The 23,277-nt window shown below is 40.4% G+C and overlaps 1 protein-coding gene across 1 annotated transcript in view; it reads left to right on the plus strand.

Moving 5' to 3' along the window:
- Positions 1-23,277, plus strand: part of RP1L1 (RP1 like 1) — a gene marked incomplete at its 3' end in the record, with an annotated part of 42,615 nt that overhangs the window by 14,417 nt on the left and 4,921 nt on the right. Inside the window, exons 3-4 of the mRNA XM_032993861.2 lie at positions 1,281-1,938; positions 21,250-21,415. Of these exons, the coding sequence (XP_032849752.2) occupies positions 1,300-1,938; positions 21,250-21,415 (805 nt within the window). The remainder of the gene's footprint in view (positions 1-1,280; positions 1,939-21,249; positions 21,416-23,277) is intronic.

A 23,277-nucleotide genomic window follows, 5' to 3' on the forward strand; every position in this document is an offset into this window, starting at 1 on the left:
CTGAAATCTTTGTCAGTGTGCATGGATATAAAAAAGCAGAGATTTGTCAAAATAATAATCTTTCAAATCGTGCCTAATGTCTTTTCTCACCTAACTGAGGTTAAACTTCCATTTTTTGCAGGAGTGGATTTGCTGTAGTACAAAGTGCAGAAATAGTTCACTTGAGAGTAGCACATTATTAAAATCATGTTCTTGTTCTAAAATGTGGAGAAAATCAGCATTTACAGCTTTTTGAATGCTGTACCTCTGCAATCAATGACAACTTTCCCATTAATTACAGTGGTCACTGAACTGGTCCTCCAAAGAATAATTAGTGAGTAGCATGACTATTTTCTTGAAACTAGAACTTTATTCAGCTGCTGAAAGAAGTGTAACCAGGAGCAAACTGTAGGAAACATGTCGTTAGAAATACATTTGTTGAAGCCCAAAAGGTGGGACTCAACCTCCAGATTTAAACACCAAAGTCAGCTTAGCTTTAAAAGTGAAGGACACCAGCTGCTGCATGACAAGCTGGGCAGGTCGTTCTCCTCACATCTGTGCTTACCACGCTGATTTCAAATTTTCCCACTGTTTAGCAGAACCAACTTTTGTAGTCCTTTTTGAGGTCTTGTGATGTTTCTTACCATTATCTGTTTGCATAACTGCCATGGATTTTCATCCAGACCTTACCTTATCACACTATGATGTCACCATGTGCAGATGTTCTGAAACCAGACCACTCTGCCCCTCGGTACCCTCAGGGCTGCTTGTGTGCTACAACATGCAATCACTACATGAACAAATTCAGTTTTGTTTTGTTTTTTTGTTATACGCCAGTTCACAAGGCTACAGGGTTACATGAGAATCTCAGCACTCTGCTTGTAAAAATAAAACTGCGATAATCACTGACTCTGATAGTTTCAGAGAAAACCTCAAAAATATAATCAAGGAAGACACAAAACTCAAAAGGACAACAATACACAAATATCAGGTTTTGTGGGTTTTGCTTGGGGTCTGACTCATGCTTTTTGTGCCTCGGGCAACTAACACTGACTGAATTCTCATTGGCATCTTCAGGACAAGGATGGTTTAACTGTGAGGAGAAGGGTTATAGCTACTCTTTCCACTGTTTCCTCATATCTACCTGAGCCAGTGAGTTCTTAACTCCATGTTGGTACAATCTGCTCTTCATCAAGCGTAGATGATAAAACTGTTGTGAGGAAAACAAACTTTGCTCCCATGTTATTCAGGCACCGATTCTGCATGACTCAAAGCCTATTCTGTTTCTCCTTCTCTTGTAGTTATTTTTAAGCAAAAGGGATGACTCAGGTGCCTGATGACCACCTGTCAACCACCAGCTCCTACAACTATGAGCAGCCCCTTCCCTCCGTGGCTCGGGCAAGCACGGTCACCAAGGTACCCCCGGCCAAAAAAATAACCTTCTTCAAAAGTGGAGATCCTCAGTTTGCAGGAGTCAAGATGGCCATCAACCAGCGACGTTTCAAGAGTTTCAATGCACTCATGGATGATCTCTCTCATCGGGTCCCACTGCCATTTGGGGTACGGACCATCACCACCCCACGAGGAATACATTGCATCAGTGAGCTGGACCAGCTGGAGGATGGAGGATGTTACCTTTGCTCCGATAAGAAATATGTCAAGCCTATTAGCATTCCTTCTGGAGGACATAGGCCAGGCCCTCCACGAAGTGGTCGACCCTCCAGTACCTTGAGAAGAGCAGCTCAGGAGAGCAAGATGGAAGATTATTCCACACCTTTCACCCAGCATGGCCCCAGAATACCCAAGAAAATCACTCTAGTTAAGAATGGAGACAGTGGGTTTCGGCGCTCAATTATCTTGAACCGCAGAAATGCCAGGAGTTTCAGAAGTCTCCTGGATGAAATTTCAGAGATCCTGCAGTACCCAGTGAAGAAGCTCTACACCACTGATGGGAAGAAGGCAAGTATCTATGATACCTGGTGCTGGTTGGTTATTCTAACAGATGTTAACACATCAGTGTTTGCGTTCTCTGTGATACAACTCCTTTAGGTCATAGGGCCAATAGTTTACCCACATTACCTTAATCTTTTGGGCTTGTGTAGTTACTGTCACATTGGTTACTTCCCCATTAATTACATGAAGGGGTGATGTAGAAGAATCTTGTTCAGCCATTCAAGAACTTCATACATCAGATATTGGTTTGGGTCAATGGGAGGCAACTTCTGACAGAAGCCCAGGGGCTGTATGTTTTGCAGCTGGGTATAAAACCCTAAATAAATGTTTAGTAATGGAGTTTCTCACTCTCTCCTGGGAGGCATGTCCCAACAGAAATTTAACTTTTCTATACATAACAACTGGGAATTCAACAGAATAAGACAGCCCTTAGGTAGCACCTTGCACTTACATAGTTCCTAAAAAAGCAGGGTTCTGCTCATGATGTGGGATCCTCAGCATTATGGTAATATAACTAATAAGTGCATAAGTGATTAGGGTATGACTAGGATCAGGAGACACATTTGTATTGATGATTTGGTGAACGTGCCAATTGGGGTGGACTCTTATAATAAATGTAGAGCATGACAACTCCTTTGTTCTTCTGTTCCTAAAGGAATTTGCTGACAAAGCTGAGATTCTCCTAATTTCTTCTCCATCTCTTTGTAATGTAGACTAGTCAGTACTTTCATTTCTTCTGACATGTTAGCCTGACTTGTCCCTGGCAATGCAACAGAGTCGAGTAATTGCCCTGCTCCTTGCCACGTTTTCCACCTTTACAGTGCTGTGTGCCAGCTCCTCAGTGATAATGTTACAACCATTTGTGGTGTCACTCTCTGACCCAGATGACTGAAATAACTTGGGTTCAGATGACCGATCATCCAGGAGGGAAAAAAGATGGAGGAATATTTTTAACCCAAACCATTTTAACCTGGAACAGGGACAGGAGTGTGCAGCTATGACGGCGAGAGGGAGGAGATAATGGTGCCTTAAGGCATCTTTCCTGGTGGAGGCAGCATGTCATATCACAGCATTTTCTGCCATGCCCACCAGAGCTTCCCGTTCTCAGCTGGAGGGTCCAAGGAAAAAGTCCTTCCTGAACATCCTACTGATACAGATTTCTGTCCAACCCTACTGATCTAGAGGCTAAAAGAGTGTCAGCACGACTACAGTCAGAGATGAGATAAAATAACAGGGAAAGGACAGTGCACACTTCACGTATGTCAAACAAGCGAAACTGCAATCTTGCTGAGAAACTGAGGGTCCTATGGAAACTAAGGATTTATGAAAACAGACCCAGGAGCAAGGGGGAAACTTAGTTGTGGAAAACCCAAGCAAGGCTTAGGATAAACAAAATAGAGAATTAATCCCCCTAAAGTTTAAGAGCTAAGAGTCAGTTGTCTAAGTCCAAGATGAACAAGCTGGCCACCTCCCTGTGGGATTCACCTTTTCTAATTGTGCCTAGAGTCTGTGTTTCTCCTAATGGAAAATAGATAAAAATGGCTCACTTGTAGGAAACTGCATGGTTCACATGACGAATCCCATCCCCTAGGTTATTTCAGCAGCCAGTGAAAAGGAATAGGCACTTTAGAGAGCTACTTTTCAAGTAACTGTCTAAATGACTGCAAATATCTGGAGCTGGATTAATTTCAGATTCAGCTGCCTGTATGCCAGTGTCTAAATGTTTCTTTAAGTGAGGTAATTGGCTAAGCTCCCATATAACTGTTGAGACTAAGCTGACAGTCCATTGAACTTGGAGCTGGCCAAGTAGAGGTGTCTAGAGGCCTTCAGAATCAGATAAGTTCTTTTTTTCTAGCTTCCATCAATTTATTTCCAAGGTGAAATAAATGTGTAACACAGCTACAACTACATTACTAAGTTAAAAATTGTTAGAGCAGGATGTCATCCTTCTCTTCTCCATTCTGCTAAATTCTTAATATCTTCCCTGGTTTGGTCTTGGCCCAGAGTAACAGTTTCCCAACAGTTTAGATTTAGGGCCTGGGGCCATTCACTGTAGGTGGTTTGGATGTGGCCAGCCTGTGTTTGAGCATCCAGGCTGCTTCAGTTGACCTTCATTCTGAAGAAAAGGGTCTGGCACTGCTTGTTTTCCTACTACAAATGTAGCCAACTCGGGTGAAGGAAAAAACAAAACAAACCCAACCGTGCTGCCAGGATGTGTTATAATTTATGGATAAGTATTTTATTTTGTCACAGATTTCTCCAGTTTTCAAGACTTGGACTTCTATTCAGTCCACATGGAGATAATAATCTTGTGTAGTGGTAATAACTTCCTCTTCGCTTCCATTTTTGAGAATTTTCACTCATTTCTCTAAAGAAAAGTTTTGTCTTTTACTTCTTAGTGCAGTCGTAATGTTCTCTTTGTGATTTTTAATTAAGTTTCCCACAATTTTTCTTCTAGTCACTATAAACACTGATATCTTAACTGGGATATGTACTAAATACACACTCTGTAAGCATAGTATCTTCACTATTATTCATCCTCCATCTAAAGACACGCAGTTATCTTTTACATTTTCAGCTCTGCAGTGGTGGTCATCCTCTCTAAAGACCTCTCTTCACCCAGAGTCAGATCTCACCCCAGTGTGCCAAGCCGTTACAAGACATGACTAGAATGACACGGGTACTAACTGACCAGAAGTGGTCACTGTGTAATATTTGAAGCTAATGACACCTACTAAGTTTTACATGCTAACAACTTTGCTGACAATTTAAGTGCCAAGCTATGTAGGTTCCTTTGGGAGACGTGATGTCAATAGTTTTGTCACTTGTTTTGCATCCCTACCTCCAGTTCAGCCTTTGTTTTTGGAAATGGTTCAGCCCAAGCTGCACATGAACATCACTTAATCACTTGAAAAGATTGATGCTCTTTGTTGCAGCTAGATTATCTTCTCCGGCATGCCACAGAGTTTAAGACTATCCTCTATGTAGTGATAATGATATTTTCTATAATAAATCCGGGGGGTCCCGTAGAGACCTTTCACTCCTGCTTTTTTTCCTCCCTGTTTTCCGTCTGCAGAAATGTGGTTGTGGATCAAACACTATCATTTAATCCCTTCACAGTCCCTTGGGATTTTTTTTTAGCTAGGAAAATTTTCACTACCATCTTGTCAATAGGCAGTTCATTTTCTGTACCTTATTAACTTAATTTTCACCCCTTTTATTCTCGTGTAGAATGTTGCAGTGATAGGTGACTATGGGTCCAACCTGGTCAGTGTTATTGTCTTACTCATAGCTAGGAAATGTGTCATATTTTCTGAGGAATCTTTTAAAGTGATTTTTTTAGCCATTCTGAATTTCAGTCATCTACCTCTTGATTATTTTTAACCGTTCATTACTGCTCATTCAGTGGTAATTCCTGTTAGGACTTCCTGGAGCTGTTATACTAGTCTCAAGTGCAAAGCATCTAAACCACAAAAAAAGTATCTTAGATTTTCTAATCTTTTCCTTTCACAAGGATTCTCTAAACCATTTCTGCTCCTGTCTAAGTTTTCTTGTCGTACCTCATCTTCAAGATTTCTGTTCCCTATACACAACTAGTTGTGTCCCAGAGTTTTTACTAGATACTAATGATTTCTTTGAGGGGTGAAAATGGCAAATTTGTTGCACCATTTGGGGGATTTCCTGAAATAAACTCCTTCAACTGGTGCTGAAGATTAATTTTGAATATATGTCTTGTCTTCATACTTACATTCGCATTTTCTCTTAGAGACAATGAAAACAAGCCTCCATTCTTCCATGACTATTCAAAGGTGTCTGGATGCTTCATATTTCTTGGGCATTTCCTTGTTCTTCATATTATTCTCTTTGAATAATAATTCAAATACTCTTTTAATAATTTTGTAAATTTCTTTTAACACATGTCTATGTAAAAGTTTGCAAGACTTATTACAGAGGCCATTATTTCTGGGATAGAGGGCTGGGGTTGAGGGGAACAGTAATGTTTGACATTAATTTCCATGATTTGACAGATTAGCTGAATAACAGTAAGATTCATTGCTAAGCAATGCATATGGACTATTGCTTGATTGACTGTATTTGTCTGACTTCGAATAACATAATTCACAGCATTTAATAATAGGTTTACAATGTTTCTTTTGCTGCTAGTTTTTTCTTGATCTCTTGAAAACTGAACGCAAAAAAGGAAAAAACCTCCTCTCCTACAGGTGAATTAATCTCTTCCATCAGTGGAAGTGCTATTCATAGTCTGAGGGTGTTACCCCTTCAATCTCCTGTTGTTTGTTTCTGCTACTATAACTCCAGATCTTAACTCAAATCTTAAAATAAGTTAAATCACCTCTGCAACGTAATGTATGGTTGGCATACACTATCCCAGTGGCTCTATTTAATATCTTTACCATTTTGTTAAGTCAATCCAGAACACTTCAAAATTACAAGCCTTTGTCTTCTTATCACACCTTTATCTGGGTATAAATTTAGACACCCATGGAACAGGCCAGAGGAGGCCACGAAGATGCTGGGGGGGCTGGAGCAGCTCCCCTGGGAGGCCAGGCTGAGAGAGTTGGGGGGGTTCAGCCTGGAGAAGAGAAGGCTCCGGGGAGCCCTTCGAGCGGCCTCCCAGGGCTTAAAGGGGGGACAGGAGAGGGGGGGAGGGACTCTGGGTCAGGGGGTGGGGATGGGACAAGGGGGGACGGTTTTAAACTGAAAGAGGGCAGATTAGGATTAGATATAAAGCAGAAATTCTTCCCAGTGCGGGGGGTGAGACTCTGGCCCAGGGTGCCCAGAGCAGCTGTGGCTGCCCCCTCCCTGGAAGGGTTCAAGGCCAGGTTGGACGGGGCTGGGAGCACCCTGGGCTGGGGGAAGGGGGCCCTGCCCGGGGCAGGGGGGTGGGACTAGATGATATTTAAGGTCCCTTCCAACCTAAAACATTCTATGATTCTACAATAAAGCAGAGAAAAGTGTTTTCTTTTTTTCTTTTGTAGTCTACATTGTCCACAAATGTTTCCAGTAAACATCTAAGTTCAATCACAACTCACAGGGCAATAAACTTTTTAGACTGCAAATCCCGCTGTTTTTTCTCATCTAGACAGCACTTATTTATTTTTATAGTCCTCATTTTGTGTCATTGTTTTTTCAAATTGGCTTTAGCGTAAGTTTTTACCTGAAAAAGAAGAAATGCTAGTGATTTCATGAAGCCATTAAACTGAACATTTTAGTTCTTTTTCTTTTTGATGGAACAAAGTCTGAAGAAGGTCATGGGCAACTATGCAGAATCCTGATGCAGATGAAGTTCTTTGTACAGCCAAAGGTGATGGTATAGCATCAAGATGCATTGGAGGCCAGCAGAGCTCTTGTCTTTGTGATCACATTTACTTTACTGTTATTTTGTCTTTTCTTGCTCCTATTTGTCTTCTTATTTGTCTCTCCCATATTTTCAAAATTGCACTTTATAAACTTCCTAGGAAAGGCCAGTGTATTTGCTGGTTGTTTCTTCTGTGGCCTATATTATGGGGACATCATTGCTCTTGGGCCAGAGTCTTTCAGTGTTATAAATTCAGAATTAGACTATAATAATTATGCAGAACTCACGTCAGTAGAAATAGTGACTGAAAGATCCTGATTCCAATGTTAGTATAAATCCAGAATGGTTATATTGGTATTTACACATATGAATTTTAATTCTAACTCCTTGAAGCCTTGAATGAGGTGAAACCAGTGTTTCTACTCTTAAGCATGAAGCAGATTACCTGCTAGGAAGGAAGAGCTACTCCCACTGATTTTAATAGGTGTTTAAATATTTGCACACTGATTTCAGCAGGGTCAGAGCCCCTTATCTGAAACTAACCATGACTTTTTAAATCAATTTCTAAATCAAAATAGTAATTTGATGATTATTTGATGACTGTGGGACTGGAGAAGAATTTGATTTTATTTTAGCTTAGAAAAATCAGTTAAATTTTCAGCAAGTAAGGAGTGCAAATCATATAGTTCTTTTCAGGTCAAGCCACTAGTTACTGTTTTCCAGATGATTAACTGAAAATAGTAGCCAAATAGAGAAATCTGTTATCTAGGTTAACATTGACATGTCATTAACTTGTTAATGAAACTGTGCAAGTTTGTGCACTAAAAGATAGGCAGGCCTGGACTTAATTCATCTAAATCTGATCAATTTATTAGGCATTTAGGATGAGGGGATCATTTTGTCTGTTGGCCTCTCTTTATTGACTATAGAAGATCAGAAGACTGACTCAGAGTAGTCACCTAAAATTAACCTAGGCCTAAGTTTTCATACACTTGCTTTAAAGTACTACAGATATTTAAATATTGGCAAACACAAGGCGTGAGACTTTACCTATGAAGATCACTTGGCTGATGAGACAGTTGAAAATTACAGCTTTCCTTGTTTTCATTAGGGATATCAGTTCTATACTAAAAAAGAACCAGGTGTGCCACTAAGAGCAGATACCTCAATAAAAGAAGGCAGAGTAAAATTTGTAGGTTATCTTCTCCATCAGATGGATTTTCATCTATGTTCTGTGAAGTTATTATACAGCCTAGTGGAATTTCTTTCTCCATGGCCTAAACCACAGGAGAGTTGCACCTATGTGCAGATCCCCCACCGCCTGGCTCTGGATAGGGAAGAATGCCTCTAGGGGCAGAGGCAAACAGTGATCATAGAAAGGCCAAAAATCCTCACAGATAATTAAACTATAAGCGATGACGTGTAGGATTACGTGACAGCAACTGCACAGCAACAGAGGATTTCCCTTACAAATGGCAATTATCCAGGGTTCACCAGCTGAACAGTCATCTTTAAGTCACAGGAACCTAGCAACATGGTTATGTGTCTAGTCACAGATGTCCTGATTTCTGCACTTACTCTTGAATCACTAGGCCTCCCTTTTACTGACTGTCTAAAATTAAAACAAAAACAATTTTTTCTTTAAATTCCAGTACTCCTTCTTGTATGTCATTTGAAACCACATTGTGCTATGGCAAATAGTCTACATAGTTTATGGCTACTGGTGGCAATTACCATGAGCTTCTCAAATGGGATTTATCAACAGTCAGAAGAGTTTTCCAAGGGATGTGGCTAGTTTTATGTTTGTTGGAGTCAGGCCAAGACTTAGATGTTTTTTTGCTTAGGCGTACTCAAGGCTGACCGTAAGTTGTTATACTTAATGAGTGAATCTGATCCGGTTTGTTATGTGGAAAGGCTGGGTAGATGACCAGAAAGACTCTCTTTTGCCTTAGACTCTACAACTGAGAGCATTGCAGAACAAGCACTATATGCAACCAAATTTCCTTGAGGGATCAGAGAATTACTGTGTGAGTTAATCAAGGGAGCAATCATGACTTATGGAATGCTTCCTCAGGCACCACTAACTGGAGACTGTAAAGGATTAGTTATTAGAAACTCCTTGGGGTAAGTACCCTCGTTTTTCTTCTGTGTTTGTGTAGATTTTGGAATGAGATACGTTAAATACTGTGGCAAGACTAACCATTCTGTGTCAAATCAAGCCGTCTTTGTCAGTGGCCAGCTGTAGCAGTCTTAGAGAAAGACAGAAGGGCACATATGAAGTGATTCTTTCCCCAGTGTATCTTCCCAGTGTCCAGAAATCTGTAGGCTAAAATCCTCCTCAGTCAGAAGTAGAACCATGGGCTACAGCTATTCTAGTAGACAGAGTAGTATCAGGGCACATACTATGGCTCTGACACCATCTATATATATTCATACTATGTAGCCTCCAAAATAGGGTGTAATTCCCACAGGCTTTGAAATTGAGTGGCCACATTCAAGCTTCTTCTTAGGAAAGGTCCCTGGCATATGTTAACTCCCATATCTGCCCAGGAATTGCTTGGGAGAATGCCAATTAATCCAGGCTTTAAATGCACTAAAGACTATTCTAACAGTTTAACACTACAGGTGACTCTGTTCCAGTGCCCTGGATCCAGAATTGTTTAATTTAGCAGTAAAGACAGAACTTTTATTTTTAGCTGTTATTAGTAAAGGTATTGGCCTAACTATTATTACTAAATCGTTCTTGATAATAGTGACTGCATTTACAGTGACCTTAGGGTGCAAGGCCAGGAAACAGGCTTGTCTGACATATTTCCTGACTCAGATTTACACATCGATATAGCCATTTCTAGGACATCTGTAGACTGCCCACAGGCATCCTCTAGGCCACTTATGTTTGGGCTGTCTACCAAGCTCATCTGTCTTAATGACAGGTGTCATCATGACCCTGGTGGAACTGTAAGAGTGAAATGGGGTACACGGAGGCAAATAAGCTGGTTTAAATTGCCGCATATATATAAAAAATAAGAGAAGAAAGGTGACAATCTCCCACCTTGGGATAATTAATTTTCTGGTTCCATGTTAACATATTCACTGTGACACTTGGTTTCGTGCTGTGTTCAGGTATGAATAATTGCAACCAATTTCAGCCCCTCATCTGGTGCAAACCGTTGTTATCAAGTGAACTGTACCACTTTCCACCCACCATGCGTGTGACTCATAGTCTAAAAACAAACCACAGGTTTCAGGTTCAATATTCTCTGATTCCATGCCAAAACCACAATGACTCCAATGAGATTTACACAAGTGATCTGTAAACCTCAGCAAAACTTTCCATGAACCTGATCCATAAGAAGACTCATATCCAGGTGTGTTTTATGAACCTCTGAGATGCCCTGAAATCATTTGGCCCAGTGCCTTACAAGATGTAGTTAAATGGACCCCGTATGCTAGCCACTTTCTTATCTAACATATACCAAATCTAGTACTTTCTTATCTAACATATACCAAATGCAAATGATTCCCTTAGCCTGAGGAGATTTTGTTCTTTCAATAATAACGTAGCAAAGGGTAATTACTTTCTAATTCTTTTGAATTTAATCCAGCGTAAAGACCTTTCCAATCATATTATTGAATATATGCAATAGCATCGGTGAATGTGATGCTTCTATTTATTCATTTACCTATAGCACAAAGAATAGCAGAATTCCACCCTCTCCTGGAAAAACTGTGAATTTTCTTTAGGTACTTTATGTAGAAATCACTGTTTCTGCAAAGAATTTTTGCAAGAAAGGCTGTGTTTTTTTAATAGAAAAATCTGGTGTTCCAAATGTAGATTTTGGAGTTTTTACCAATAATGGGAGAGGAAAAGAGAGGCTGTTTTGTATTTTCATCAGTTTGCTTCTTGCTTTTGGACCCTGAACAGAGGATTCAAAGGACTCTGCTGCAACGCTTAGCAAGGTCTAGTTCTCTTTCAACTCAACCTTTTCTGAAATAAATTCAGTTCACATCAGGGGAGCTACTTCTACTGCATAGAAGTAAACAATCCTCCAGCTTCCACATGTGTACTACAGGCTTTTCAAATTGAGAGTGAAACCCTGGACTCAATGACAAGAAAACTATTCAGTTAAACCAGGGGTTTCAACTAAACGAGTTTCTCTTTATACCCTGAGCTTCTGGAATCAATAGGCTGTATCAGTGCTCAATGAAGCACGGTGCACAAATATTTATGCTGAGAGACACCCGGGATGGTAAGACCATGGAACAATTCCATATGGAACTGTGAGCTTGATCTAGAAGCAGCAGTAGGACTTATATGCTCAGTCCTAGCTCCTACAGCTAGTTGAACCACAACTATGTTGTGCCTCACTCTTTGCCTCCACAGCTTCCAGCTGGAGTAAGTTTTCATCCATGTTGTAGGTAACCCTATATAAAAGGAGTAAGTTCTGAGAACTTCTGGTCACAGGGAAAAGCTTGAACTCATGAATTGTATCCTTCCCATTGATGCAGTCATCACAAGGCTAATCACAACAACTAAATGCTTAGCATTTTTCAAGGCTTGTCAATTTTTAAGCTAATCCTGCCCTTAGAGAGGATAAGGGCAAGGACTTGGGGTGGGGTGGATATTAGTCTGACTCATGATTTTCAAATGCTGATGTTGGATGGACCAGATTTAATAAATCTGGTGCCAAAGGAGCAGGTGGTAGGTTCTGATTTCAGTGAGGAATTGCAGTGTGTCAGAAGTTGGAAAGTATCTGCAGCAAAAACTTTCTAAGAAATGCCTTCCTCCGTTCTATGCTGAAATTTGCACCCTTAGCAATTTTATGTTTCTCTGGCTGATTTATGATTAGAATAGTCTCAGACTTCATTTTGAGCTGACAGTGTGGGTGGGTAGGGAAAAAAAACGTCAAAAACTTGCATATGAAGTCAGTGCAATGTGGGGACCTTCCCAACTCAATCCAGCACTTAGTGGAAGTCCTCAGGAAACCTCCCATAGTCTTCATCAGGAACCAGCTCATCCTCCACAGAGGCAGTAACTGTGGCACCCCTTATATGAGCCTAATGACCCATCTTCCAAACTGAACCAGGCTGCAAGTCAGTTTTCATCCCCTTTTTGTACTCTTCACTTGTTTCTCAAAAACATTTCTGCTTTCTTCATGCCTTTTTTTTTTTTTTTTTTTTCAGTCTTTCCTCTTCCTTTCCATTTTCCACGTGGTGTTTCTCTTCTGCTGCTAGTAAAACAGTTTCCAGTGGCCACTGAACTTCTGATTGTAGTATTTCTCTTGAACGTGGGTCTCTTGGAGCAAGTCCAGAGGAGACCATGAAGATAATCGAAGGGCTGGAGCATGTCCCTTATGAGGCCAGGCTGAGAGAGTTGGGGGTGTTCAGCCTGGAGAAGAGAAGGACCTGGGGCGAGCTTAGAGGAGACTCCCAGTGCTTAAAGAGGGTGCAGGAAAGGTGGGGGGGGACTCTTGATCAGGGGGTATAGGGACAGGATGATGGGTAACAGTTTTAAACTGAAAGAGGGAAGATTCAGATTAGATGTAAGGAAGAAATTGTTCCCTGTGAGGGGGGTGAGGAGCTGGCCCAGGGTGCCCAGAGCAGCTGTGGCTGCCCCCTCCCTGGAAGGGTTCAAGGCCAGGTTGGACGGGGCTGGGAGCACCCTGGGCTGGGGGAAGGGGGCCCTGCCCGGGGCAGGGGGGTTGGGACTAGATGATCTTTAAGGTCCCTTCCAACTCAAACCAGTCTGTGATTCTATGACTGCTGAAAGACAAGTTCATCCAGACTATTTCCAGGGACAAACTCAAAACATCTTCTTGATGCATGTGCAAAGTGTTACACCAGGAAAAAGGCATCTGTGAGTACTGCAGGAAAAGCTGCCAGCAGTGCAATAGCTAAACATGATCTTTGCTTGTGGTTGACTGAGAAAGCAGTGTAGTCCTTTATTCCTCTGTCTTTCACATATTTTACTTGGCTGTTTGAGTGCTTCATGGCTTGATTTCCAGATCACAACTCCCAAAGCTATCATTTTTCATTTAGCTTTACACAGTGGTCAAAACAGAAAACTAGACAGCTCATGTCTGAAAAGTTCTAGAAGATGCTGATGTTTTTAGAAGTATTGGTATGACAAATCATCTTATATTGCTGCGTTTCAGCATCTGGAGCAATGGACTAGTCCGTATTCCCATTATATAAGCATCAAATAAAGATATCAGCATGTAATTTATGTTTATCAGATTACCTGCTGTTGGAGCAGCCCAGGACACTGGCATCTGTCCCGATTCCTGCATTTGGATTTTGGGACTGGATATTTGATTTGGTGTGTAACAGACCACGTTAGCTCCATGGGAGCTGGAAGGGATGCCATGTACTCACTTCTGGACTAATCATTTGGGTGCTACAGTTTTCAGAGGATTAGATCCATTTCTATGCAATAGTGCCCTACTTTAAGTTCAATATTAGCTCTTGTTCTGTGTTCCTTCTAATGTGAGGGGGAGAGTTTCTGGCTGCTCATGAAATACACACCCATGTCACCTCTACCAACCTCTCCAGAGATGGGATAAGGGGTGTTCCACTGTGGTAGGGTGTGGGGAAGGTTGCCTATGCTAATGTTAGAGAAAGTGAGGTCAAGTAATGCACTTTCCTATGCCTTCCTCCTTCTTTCTTCTGCTAATTTGTTAATATCTATGTGGGCATGGAGTGCCAACACCCCATGATTCATCTTCTGACCAACAGATTAGCATAGCTTTAAAAAACCACTCCCCAGAAGAACCGCTCTCTAATTCCTGCAGTGCAGTCTGGGGAAGGGAAGGGCAAATGGATTCTTTGCATGAATGAAATACAAAATTTATTATTGTTAAACTAAGATACCCCCCATTCAGAGCCTGGATCCCCCTGGATTGGATGTAGTACATTTACAAAACAAAAGGGCTGTTCCTACTCTAAAGTGTTGTAAGTTTGAATGAAAAACAAAAAGGGCACAAGGAAATAAGGCAATGACTCAGCATGATAGGCAATGAACTCAGCCCGTTAGCCCTTTCTTCAACATGTCTGTTACAGGCTTTTCCTGTTTCTCCCTTGCATCTCTGCACTTCTTTGGAGCGTGGATTTGTTTATGGACTTGTGACATCAGCCATGTCTTGCATTATTTCCTCGTTCTGTCTCTCTCTCTAACTCTCAAATGGTTTTGGTTGGCTGGTAGCCAGCAGAGGAAAAAAAAATAGGGTATCTCCTACATTTTACCTTCATCAAAAACTGGTATCAGTATTCAGCTTCTGAGATGAGTAAGGTTTATGAAGGTTCTTTCTTCTCTGGGAAGAGCCAGAGGATAGCATGATCTCCACAACAAGCAACAGATTCCTTATTTTAGAGATGTTATATTTGCATTTCTTCTGTTTAGGTATTCATGACATTTTATTATTAATTGTGTTGCAGTAACACCTAGAGGTACTTGCTGAGATCACAGCCCCTTTGTGGTAGGTACTGTACCATAATGTTCATGGAAACAATCCATCCTCCAATGGATAGCACCCAAACTGAAAAAAATCTGTAGTTCAGAAGAGAGGATATTCTTTCATTTCCACCTTGCACATGGTGGTCTCCCCAGTGAGTCTTAGAGTAATGACTATGCAACGCTTTTATTGGAAAGGACACCTAGCTTTTTTGAACCAATCCATATGTGACATACCCCAATGTGACAAGGAGTTCCTGTGGTGTGAAATAATGAAGCGAGTAAACAGAAGTTTTACTGTTTTGAAAAATCATAATTTTATTGTTAGAAGTACAAAGACTTCAGTGAAACCTGAAGACATAGCTGGAATTTACTTTGAAGAGTCTGTGCATATAGGTTTAACACAACAAATTGCAATTTTTTTTTAAATGACAGCACCACAGTGGTTTGTGGGCCAGAAGTTGACTGATACAAACAAAAATACTTCAACAGAGGCAAGTATTAGCAACAAGTTTTTTGCTTCCTGGTACAGATCTTCACTCACAGCCTCCATAATCCTCTTGGTTCCCAATCCAGAATCTGGAGAGGTCAGCAAGTTTCTGTCCATTGGTTACAGTGGAATTTGGATCAGATTTTACAGTAAGATTGAGAAACTTAATTTCATTTTCAGGAATTACACAATAAATCTTTAACAGGAGTCTATTTCAGTCCACCAAGTGCAAACTCATAGAGATTGTTCCCTGTGAATTTTGCTTAGTGGATTTTTGTCTCTGAACATCAAGCGCCTTAACTGTGAGCAAACCTTCTCATGAGCTCTATGATAGGACAATTACATTGAGGGAACTCAAAAGAGGGATTGAATGATGCCTGAGTGATCCAAAGGAACTCTTTCCTAACCCATCAAAGACCTTTATCAGAAGCCATTCATTTTCTTCCATTTTATTTCTGACTGTTCACTTATCATGGACTAATATTCCTGCAGTTACCATGTTTTGGGCTTCAGCTTGCAGATGAAGGTGCTTAATTTTCTGTCTCTATATGAATATGTTATGTGTTTCCTGCTTAGCTTTCAGGTAGTAGTCTGTTAGGGCACAGGTCTCATATTTATCTTGTATCCTGTCCGCCACCCTCAGGCACATATTAGATACCCTAGAACATCTCAAGCTGTTCTATAGATCTACATTTAGACAACTGCATTGAGATGATTGACTTTCTCTTTAGTCAGGGAAAGAGTCAGGCGTGCCCAGTGGGGGATGTTCCACCTGTATCAGGTGGATTTCCTGGGGTGAAATGACCTGTCCCCCATTAATATTGATGCTCTCCACTAATGTGCAAGAAGCCTAGATTGTAAAAGGTGACTCAATAAAGCGTGATGAGTTAATGGAGAAACAATAGGGCAGGGCATTCCCTTCTCCATCATAGCTCTTTCAAATCATCACTAGATTTTAAGTATTCACAATCAGTTGCCCTTTTTTTATGCTTGTTAGACTGCAATGTAATACTCTTTTCTTGTAATACAGTATCCTGGCATGGATACTCAAGAATCTTGGTGTGGCAGCTTGGGAGAAGTGGGGAATCTGTTTACCAGAAGGATTTCTTTAGACACCACTGCTTGGAAGAGATAAATGGTATCTCTGAGCAAACAGAAAATTTTAATTTTGGAAAAAAATCTGTGCTGACCGACCTGTAGCCACCATTTTATCTCACTGGGGCATCTTCTGATCTCCCCCCACCTTAATAGAAAGAACCAAATATTTATTTATTGCTGCTTTAAAATGAAACACATCCCACCCTAATGGCATTTATTTTCCTCCGCTGATTTTGACAGCTAAGGGAGATAAGAACATCTACCTTCTACTCTTTCAGTTTCCACCACACTTTTCCTCAGGCTGATGTCTATATGAAAATAACAACCACATCTCCTACAATAAATCACAAAATTACATTATCGTTGAGGTTGGAAGAGACCTCTGGAGATCTCATCCAACACCCTTTTTCAAAGCACAGACAGGTAGAGAAAGCTGTTGAGGTGTCCAGCTGGGTTTTGAGTATCTCCAAGGATGGAGACTCTACAACAATCTGACCAACCTGTTCCAGTGTTTGACCATCCTCACAGTGAAAACAATTGTTTTTTTATGTTTAAATTAAATGGTATTTCCTGTATAAATAAATAAAAATATAATCCAATAAAGTAAAGGTCAGACAGCAACGGCCTCTAAAGTCCTTGGTTTTCACAGACTGCAAGAAATTTAAAAGACCCTTTAAAATAATTTAATATTTACTGCAGTGATAGTCTCCCGGCTTCAGGACAGACCTATAAGGTTTGTCCCAAAATGTTCTATTACTGATTTTACTTATATTGGGATTTTTCCACATTTGATATTATACAGCTGAAGTTAATTATGACTGTATTTCTAAAATAGCAATTAACAACAACAACTCAATGAAATGATATAGCCTTCAAGAAGGAGCACAGACCTGGGGCCCTGGAGACCGCTAGTCAGTATTCAGTTTAGATGATGCTTCCTGGTAATTATTGAGTGGTCATGTTGGCTGGAGTTAGTCTACCTTATCTTAGATGTCTACATCTCTCCTAATTGTTCCAAGATGCTTTTATATCAAGGAAGAAAGAGGCATCTCCAGAGCGTGAATTGTCCCACAGTAGAAGAGATGGCCAATGCAGGGTACAGGAATTGTCCTTTCTGCATGGACTATACAGCCTTGGATTACTAGCTCAGTCCTACACTTCTAAGTTTTAAATGTCTGAAATCTGAGGCAAAATCTAGCTATTATCTTCCTGTTGTTTGTTTTCAACATTTAAAGAAGTTCCTTGCTTTTCACAACTTTTATCTAAGACAATATGTTCCTTTATAAAAGTTGCTTATAAAAGTGTTGCTTATAAAATCTTAGGTCCCAGAACAAACCACTTTAGAGTAAGATAACTCCTAAGAGTTAGACTAGGATTGTGCTTGGGGAGACATATCTCAGACTTGAACAACATCCCATATTTTTGAATTCTCACTGTCCTCTCTGAAAGACCATTCCCACCTTTTAGTTATCCTGAACAGCAATTCAATATCAGATTATTTTCTCATAATTTAATCAGATGAAATATTTTATCCCCTTCTTTGGTGCTTTCGCTTTTGAAATATGAATAGCTACTGTGTTGGGTTTTTTTGCCATAGTGTTATTTCCAAATCTTGCAATCTTATCTCTCAAGCCACTTCACCAATTTTCTGTTTGATGTCCTGTTTCCTCCCCCTGCATGAAACTCATGGCAGAAAGTTAATGGAAAATACAGTTTCACTAGTCGTAATAACTCTTTGTCTGGTAGTTACTATGTCCAAGCAGAAGAACAGGATCACTTCTCCTGCAGGATAACAAAGGAAAGCTCCCAGTTTTCGTGTTGGTTTCCTAGTAGTAAGCAGTATAAGGCAGACTCCAGAAAAGCCAGCAGAAATTCTGCCACTGGCTGAAATGGGGCCAGTATTTAACTCAGAACATTCAGAAGCAACATTAGACACTGGCATGCCTGCAGGTTTAGGATCCCTTCACATGAGAAATAAATTTTATATATTCCTTAAGAAGAAGCAAATCTGAGAAACAACACATGGACCTCATCCTGGGACACGCTGAGCAAGATGCAAGTTGCCTAACACCTAAGAGGGATTTAGAGGTAATTTAGCACTAGTTAAAAATGCCATACTGATTGTCCTGAAGACGGATGTCTTCTGTACAGCCCAGGCAGTGGCGTATTGTTGGGAGGATGGGATTCATGCAGCAGTGTGGGAAAGTTCTGTGCTGAGCAAACTGAGATGAACTGTTATCCTAGCTCCACAGCACTGTACTGCCCTGACAGATTGGATGCTGCATTAAACCAAATCAATGTGAGAAAAATGATTTATTTAATCCTTAGGAAGTGTTCAGTTGTATTTATAACTAGCAAAATGATTTTGTCAATGAAGCGTTACGAAGTGCCGATTTGCCAAATTTAGATGAATTTCTACAATTATTAATTCAAAGAGATTAGGCTTGCAAGATATTAGGAAGAAAAGCTGTGTTATAGGTATAAACACTGCTAACAAGCTGATGATGATGGAAATACTACATGACAGACGCTTGATTTTAAATCACATAACACAAGTGTATTCCATATGAAAGGATTTGGTTTGTGCAGTATATATAAATTCAATAACTTGGCTGGCTCAGCTCCATTGATTCCTGAAGCTGTGTCACTGGCACCATCTATTTTCTGCACACATAACACAGCAGTGATGAGTGTGATTGAAGTATCTATACACAGACACAGTAACATGTGAGGAAGTGTCCTGGGCAAAAAATAGCTTTCACTGCAAATATGTCCTTTGCAAATAAGGATAGATCCTAAACTTAGTGGGGGTTTAAAGACAGATTGGTTTACATTAGGGTCAGAAGAGATTTCATGTTTATTTTTCTTTCTTCTTTCCTCCTTTTCTCTTTCTCCTTTTTTACCCTCACTTTTTTTCTACTTCTATGAGGGCAGGGTGAAAGATCTCACTAAAGGAATAAAAAAGAAAAGACAAAAGAACGGGAAAGTAAAGAAAGAAAATAAATACACAGTTGATAAAAACCTACTTAAAATAGTTAATTTATTAAATTCTAAGTTTTCTATAAACATTTTAAGTGAGCTAGAAAGATGTTTCCTTTAGAAATATATGGATCAGAAGTGGGTTTATTGGCAAATGACAAGCAGTAGACATAGATAGACTGAGATTTGTGGGTTATTTTCTGTTTCTGTTCAATGGTACTTATCACACAGACTCAGCAGTTTTGTCACTTTACACACAGTGGTGCTTAATGTAAACTTTAGAGAGCAGATCCTCTCTTACTTAGGTTTTTATAGCAACAGTCTCAATGGACCTCAGGTTGCAAGTATTGTTACAGTGCAAAGAGTGAAAAAAAATAATGGGAAGACTAAGGGATTTTAGTGTGTTCCCGCTAAAAAGTTCATGCCATACGTTTTACTGTACAAAAAATTACCAGAAGTGTTAAACTGGATCTTGAGTGTGATTCTGTCTGTCTCTGGCTTGTCTTTTCACCCTCCACACATTCACCTTCCTCTTATTTGCATAAGACCCAGCACTATTATCATAGTACCTCTCAAAGTTCTAGCAGTACTACCTAATCTCAGAAAACCCCAGAGGCATTTCACAAACTAAGGGCTTGGACTCTGAAGTGGGGCCTGAATCTTCAATCCTTTGTTAGAGCAATATTCAGAGAATTAAGTCCTTTCTTCATGCTCTGTTATGCCAGGCACGTATGACAACAGCAGGACTGTCATCGCAACTCCTCCGGGATTTGATCTCTTCCATACTTGGTTGCGAGTTGAAGAGCTGATGATTAAGTGACACAGTGAAGTTAGGGTGAATCTTACAGGCAAGATAATGTTCAGCCTACCACCGGTGATAGCTAACATCTTGGTAGACCACTGCATGGTCACTTCTTACTGGTGAGTCCCCATATGCTCTAGAGATGATCTCCTGACGTAGCAGTCTGAAGAGGAAGGAACATCCTAGCTGGATTATGGAGACCCCTGACAGCTCAAACCTGCCAGCTGTTGGCCATTCTAAATCCCTCTCAGACAGAAAGAGAGCCCTTTCGTCCTTCTAGAAGCCAGCAACGGGTTTACCTGGGAGCTTGACTTCAGTCTTACAAATAAGATATTGTAGAAGCAAGATGGAAGAGAGATCCGGGTTTTGTCTAGACAGCGCTCATCACAGGACTGATTCCTGCTCTTTTAGATCCTATGTAAATGTTGTATTTGGGCGAAAGTGATTTTCTGCCATGGCTAGCCCTCTTCCCTTTTACTTGCTGGAGCTGACATGAAGGTCTTGGTGTATAATCCAGGCACAGATCATGTGGTGAAGATGACGCAGTTTGTAAGCCTGAGCTCTCGTGGAGGAATGGAGAGTCCTTCACAGGCAATTCCCACACTGAGGGACAATGTCTCACGTTGTCTATTATTGAGACAATGCTTGAGGTACTATTCAAGACAGTAGTTGAGCTAATATTGGGGAAAGTCACAGTTCTTTTTCCTTCCTGATCAAAGGAAGGAAGAGTACTAATGATCAATCTGGAATGTAGCATTTACAAGGCAATAATTGCTGTCCAATATAGGAATTAGAAGAATTAAAGAGTAGAATTCTCTGCAAGGGAAACTGAATAATCTCCAGTTCCAATCCCTTCCTAACTACTGTATTGATTATGCCTAAATCTTTCCCAGAAGCTGTAAAACCTTGTAATAAATAAGATATCTTCTCCCTTAGGCAATTTCCTGCACCCTTTCTCTCTCTTAGGAGATCTAACTAAACATAGCAGACCTTCTCTTTCAATGGAAGAATACTGCAACAGAGCCTACCAACAGGCCCTGGTAGACCCTGAAGTTCTCCAGAACCACGTTTGTTTTATTTTAGGTGAGAACTACATGTCAGTTGATTCTGGACCTGGAAGGTGAAACCTAGTTCTGCTCTATCAGCTCATGGGGATCCACTTGTTCTTCTCTTTGTAGATTGACAGCATGCAGGCTCTGCTTCACTGCCCCAACGTGCTGGTGTGTGTCGGCCGGGAGCCATTTAAACCTATATCGATGGAGAATTTGAGGAAACACTCGGTGGAGAAGCTGCCTGACCTGGCTCCCCATTCCAACGGCAACAATGTCAATGAAAACAATGAAAGTAAGAAAAACTCTGGGGCATACTGCACAGTCATCTCCAGGCCTGTGTCCCACAACATGGCAATTACAAGAATCTATTGTACTGCCCCAATGTGCATATTTCACATGGAAAATGTACTTCCCTCTCTCTGCCTCCCAGGCCTTTCCATCCTCCCCTTCTTTTTCTCTGATTTCCTTCTAGGATTTCCTCCCTACACCCTCTAGTCTTTCTTTTACATGCTCCCCATGTCTAGCTGACTTCCCTTCCTCTTTCATATCTCTGTGTCTCCTTTTCCTTCCAGAACTCCCTCCTTTCCTGTGTCTGCCCCGATACTCCCCAAACCCTTGAGATTTCCCACGAATCCTCTATTCCCTTGTCTGTCTGTCATATAATGACTGCATTTCTGCATTTGCCTGCACCAGAACCAGAGGACACCCTGGTTTTGTCAGCAGGAGACTCAGTTTCTCAGGCTCTGTTATGCTTTCTTTAAATGACTTATAACTTCTCAGGGTGTAAAGGGCATTTCAAACTCTGGACAACTACCAGCTACCGGCAGTGTAGCCCTTTGGAAACAAAGCATGTTTTTTATGGAAAGGTTATGTTCAGGAAGGATTATGTTATGGGTTATTTAGGATGATATTTTTTCGACACTTCATCATGAGTTATCTTTGGTCACAGGTAATTAAGCTAGCCACCCTTGGTAGCCTATGGGGAGAAACTTCCCATTTCCAAAGGGCAATTCATCACACATATATCAGGTATTGCTTTTAGGATGGAATAAAGTGTTCTCTGGAGGTACCTGTTTTTCTTCATTGTCAATACCAGGAGCCAGAAAAGATTCACTTGTGTGTTGAAAGCTAGTTGTAGAAACTTAAGGACAGAGGCATCCTACACTCACTGCGTACAATGTAAAAATTTGGGGAAAGCAGTGGGAATAAACTGAAGGTTAGTCCATCAAGAGACTGAGCAAATATATCAGTTCAGATCTGTAAGGATGGTTAGATAGAAGCTATTTCATACGTTATTGATCTTGGTTAGTGTGCTCCCTGTTCAACACTTCCTTCTGAAAATGCTCTCCGTTCAGCTGCATATCTATATGACTACAGAGGTATGTAGTTTTCTAGGTATATAAAAGTAAATTTTGAACAAACACATCTATTAGAAACAAGATAGATGCATATCTTGCAAAGCAGCATGATAGCAATGTACTCTTCTTGAAATGAAGGGTCCAGGACCTCAATATATCTATGCAGACCACTGCGTTGGGCCATAGAGATGTGCTTTGGATTACAAGTCTTAAAATTCCCTATCACTGATTTCCTCTATGACTAACACTATTTCTCTTTGTAGCTATCATCAGCTTACAACTCCTTTTACATTTGTCCTTCATGTTTTAATAAGCATTATAATTGTTGATAGTGGCACATCCCTTCAGGTACTGAGTGCTGCTCTGGTTTACATGGCCACACGTGTGTGTCCTGGCACATGAGTGGAGAAGTGGATGACGCACAATAAACGTGTGACACTTGACCTCTAACTAAGGAAGAGGGTTGTTTCTCCATGTAATTTTCCCTGACTGAATAAGAAGGATGAAAACTTGTGCAGTTAAATAAAGGGGTATTTACAATGTGATAAAATACAGAAACTTTGAGACTAAATTGCATAGTGTATATATTTTTATTTTCCTGCCATGCACATAATACAACAAAAGAAGTGTTTGTGTTTCAATTTAGATTAAAAAAAAAAATAAAGTTAAGGTATAGATGATTTTAATATAGACTGTTCATTCAAAACTTAACATTTGTGACCATCACTTAGTCAAAGCCAAATTTTCAAATTATGTAAGCTGACATAGCCTTAACTTTAATGGAATAATATCAGTA

This window comes from Tyto alba, unplaced genomic scaffold (genome assembly GCF_018691265.1).
Source record: "Tyto alba isolate M040663 unplaced genomic scaffold, T.alba_DEE_v4.0 Super-Scaffold_40, whole genome shotgun sequence".
NCBI classification, from domain to species: Eukaryota; Metazoa; Chordata; class Aves; order Strigiformes; family Tytonidae; genus Tyto; species Tyto alba.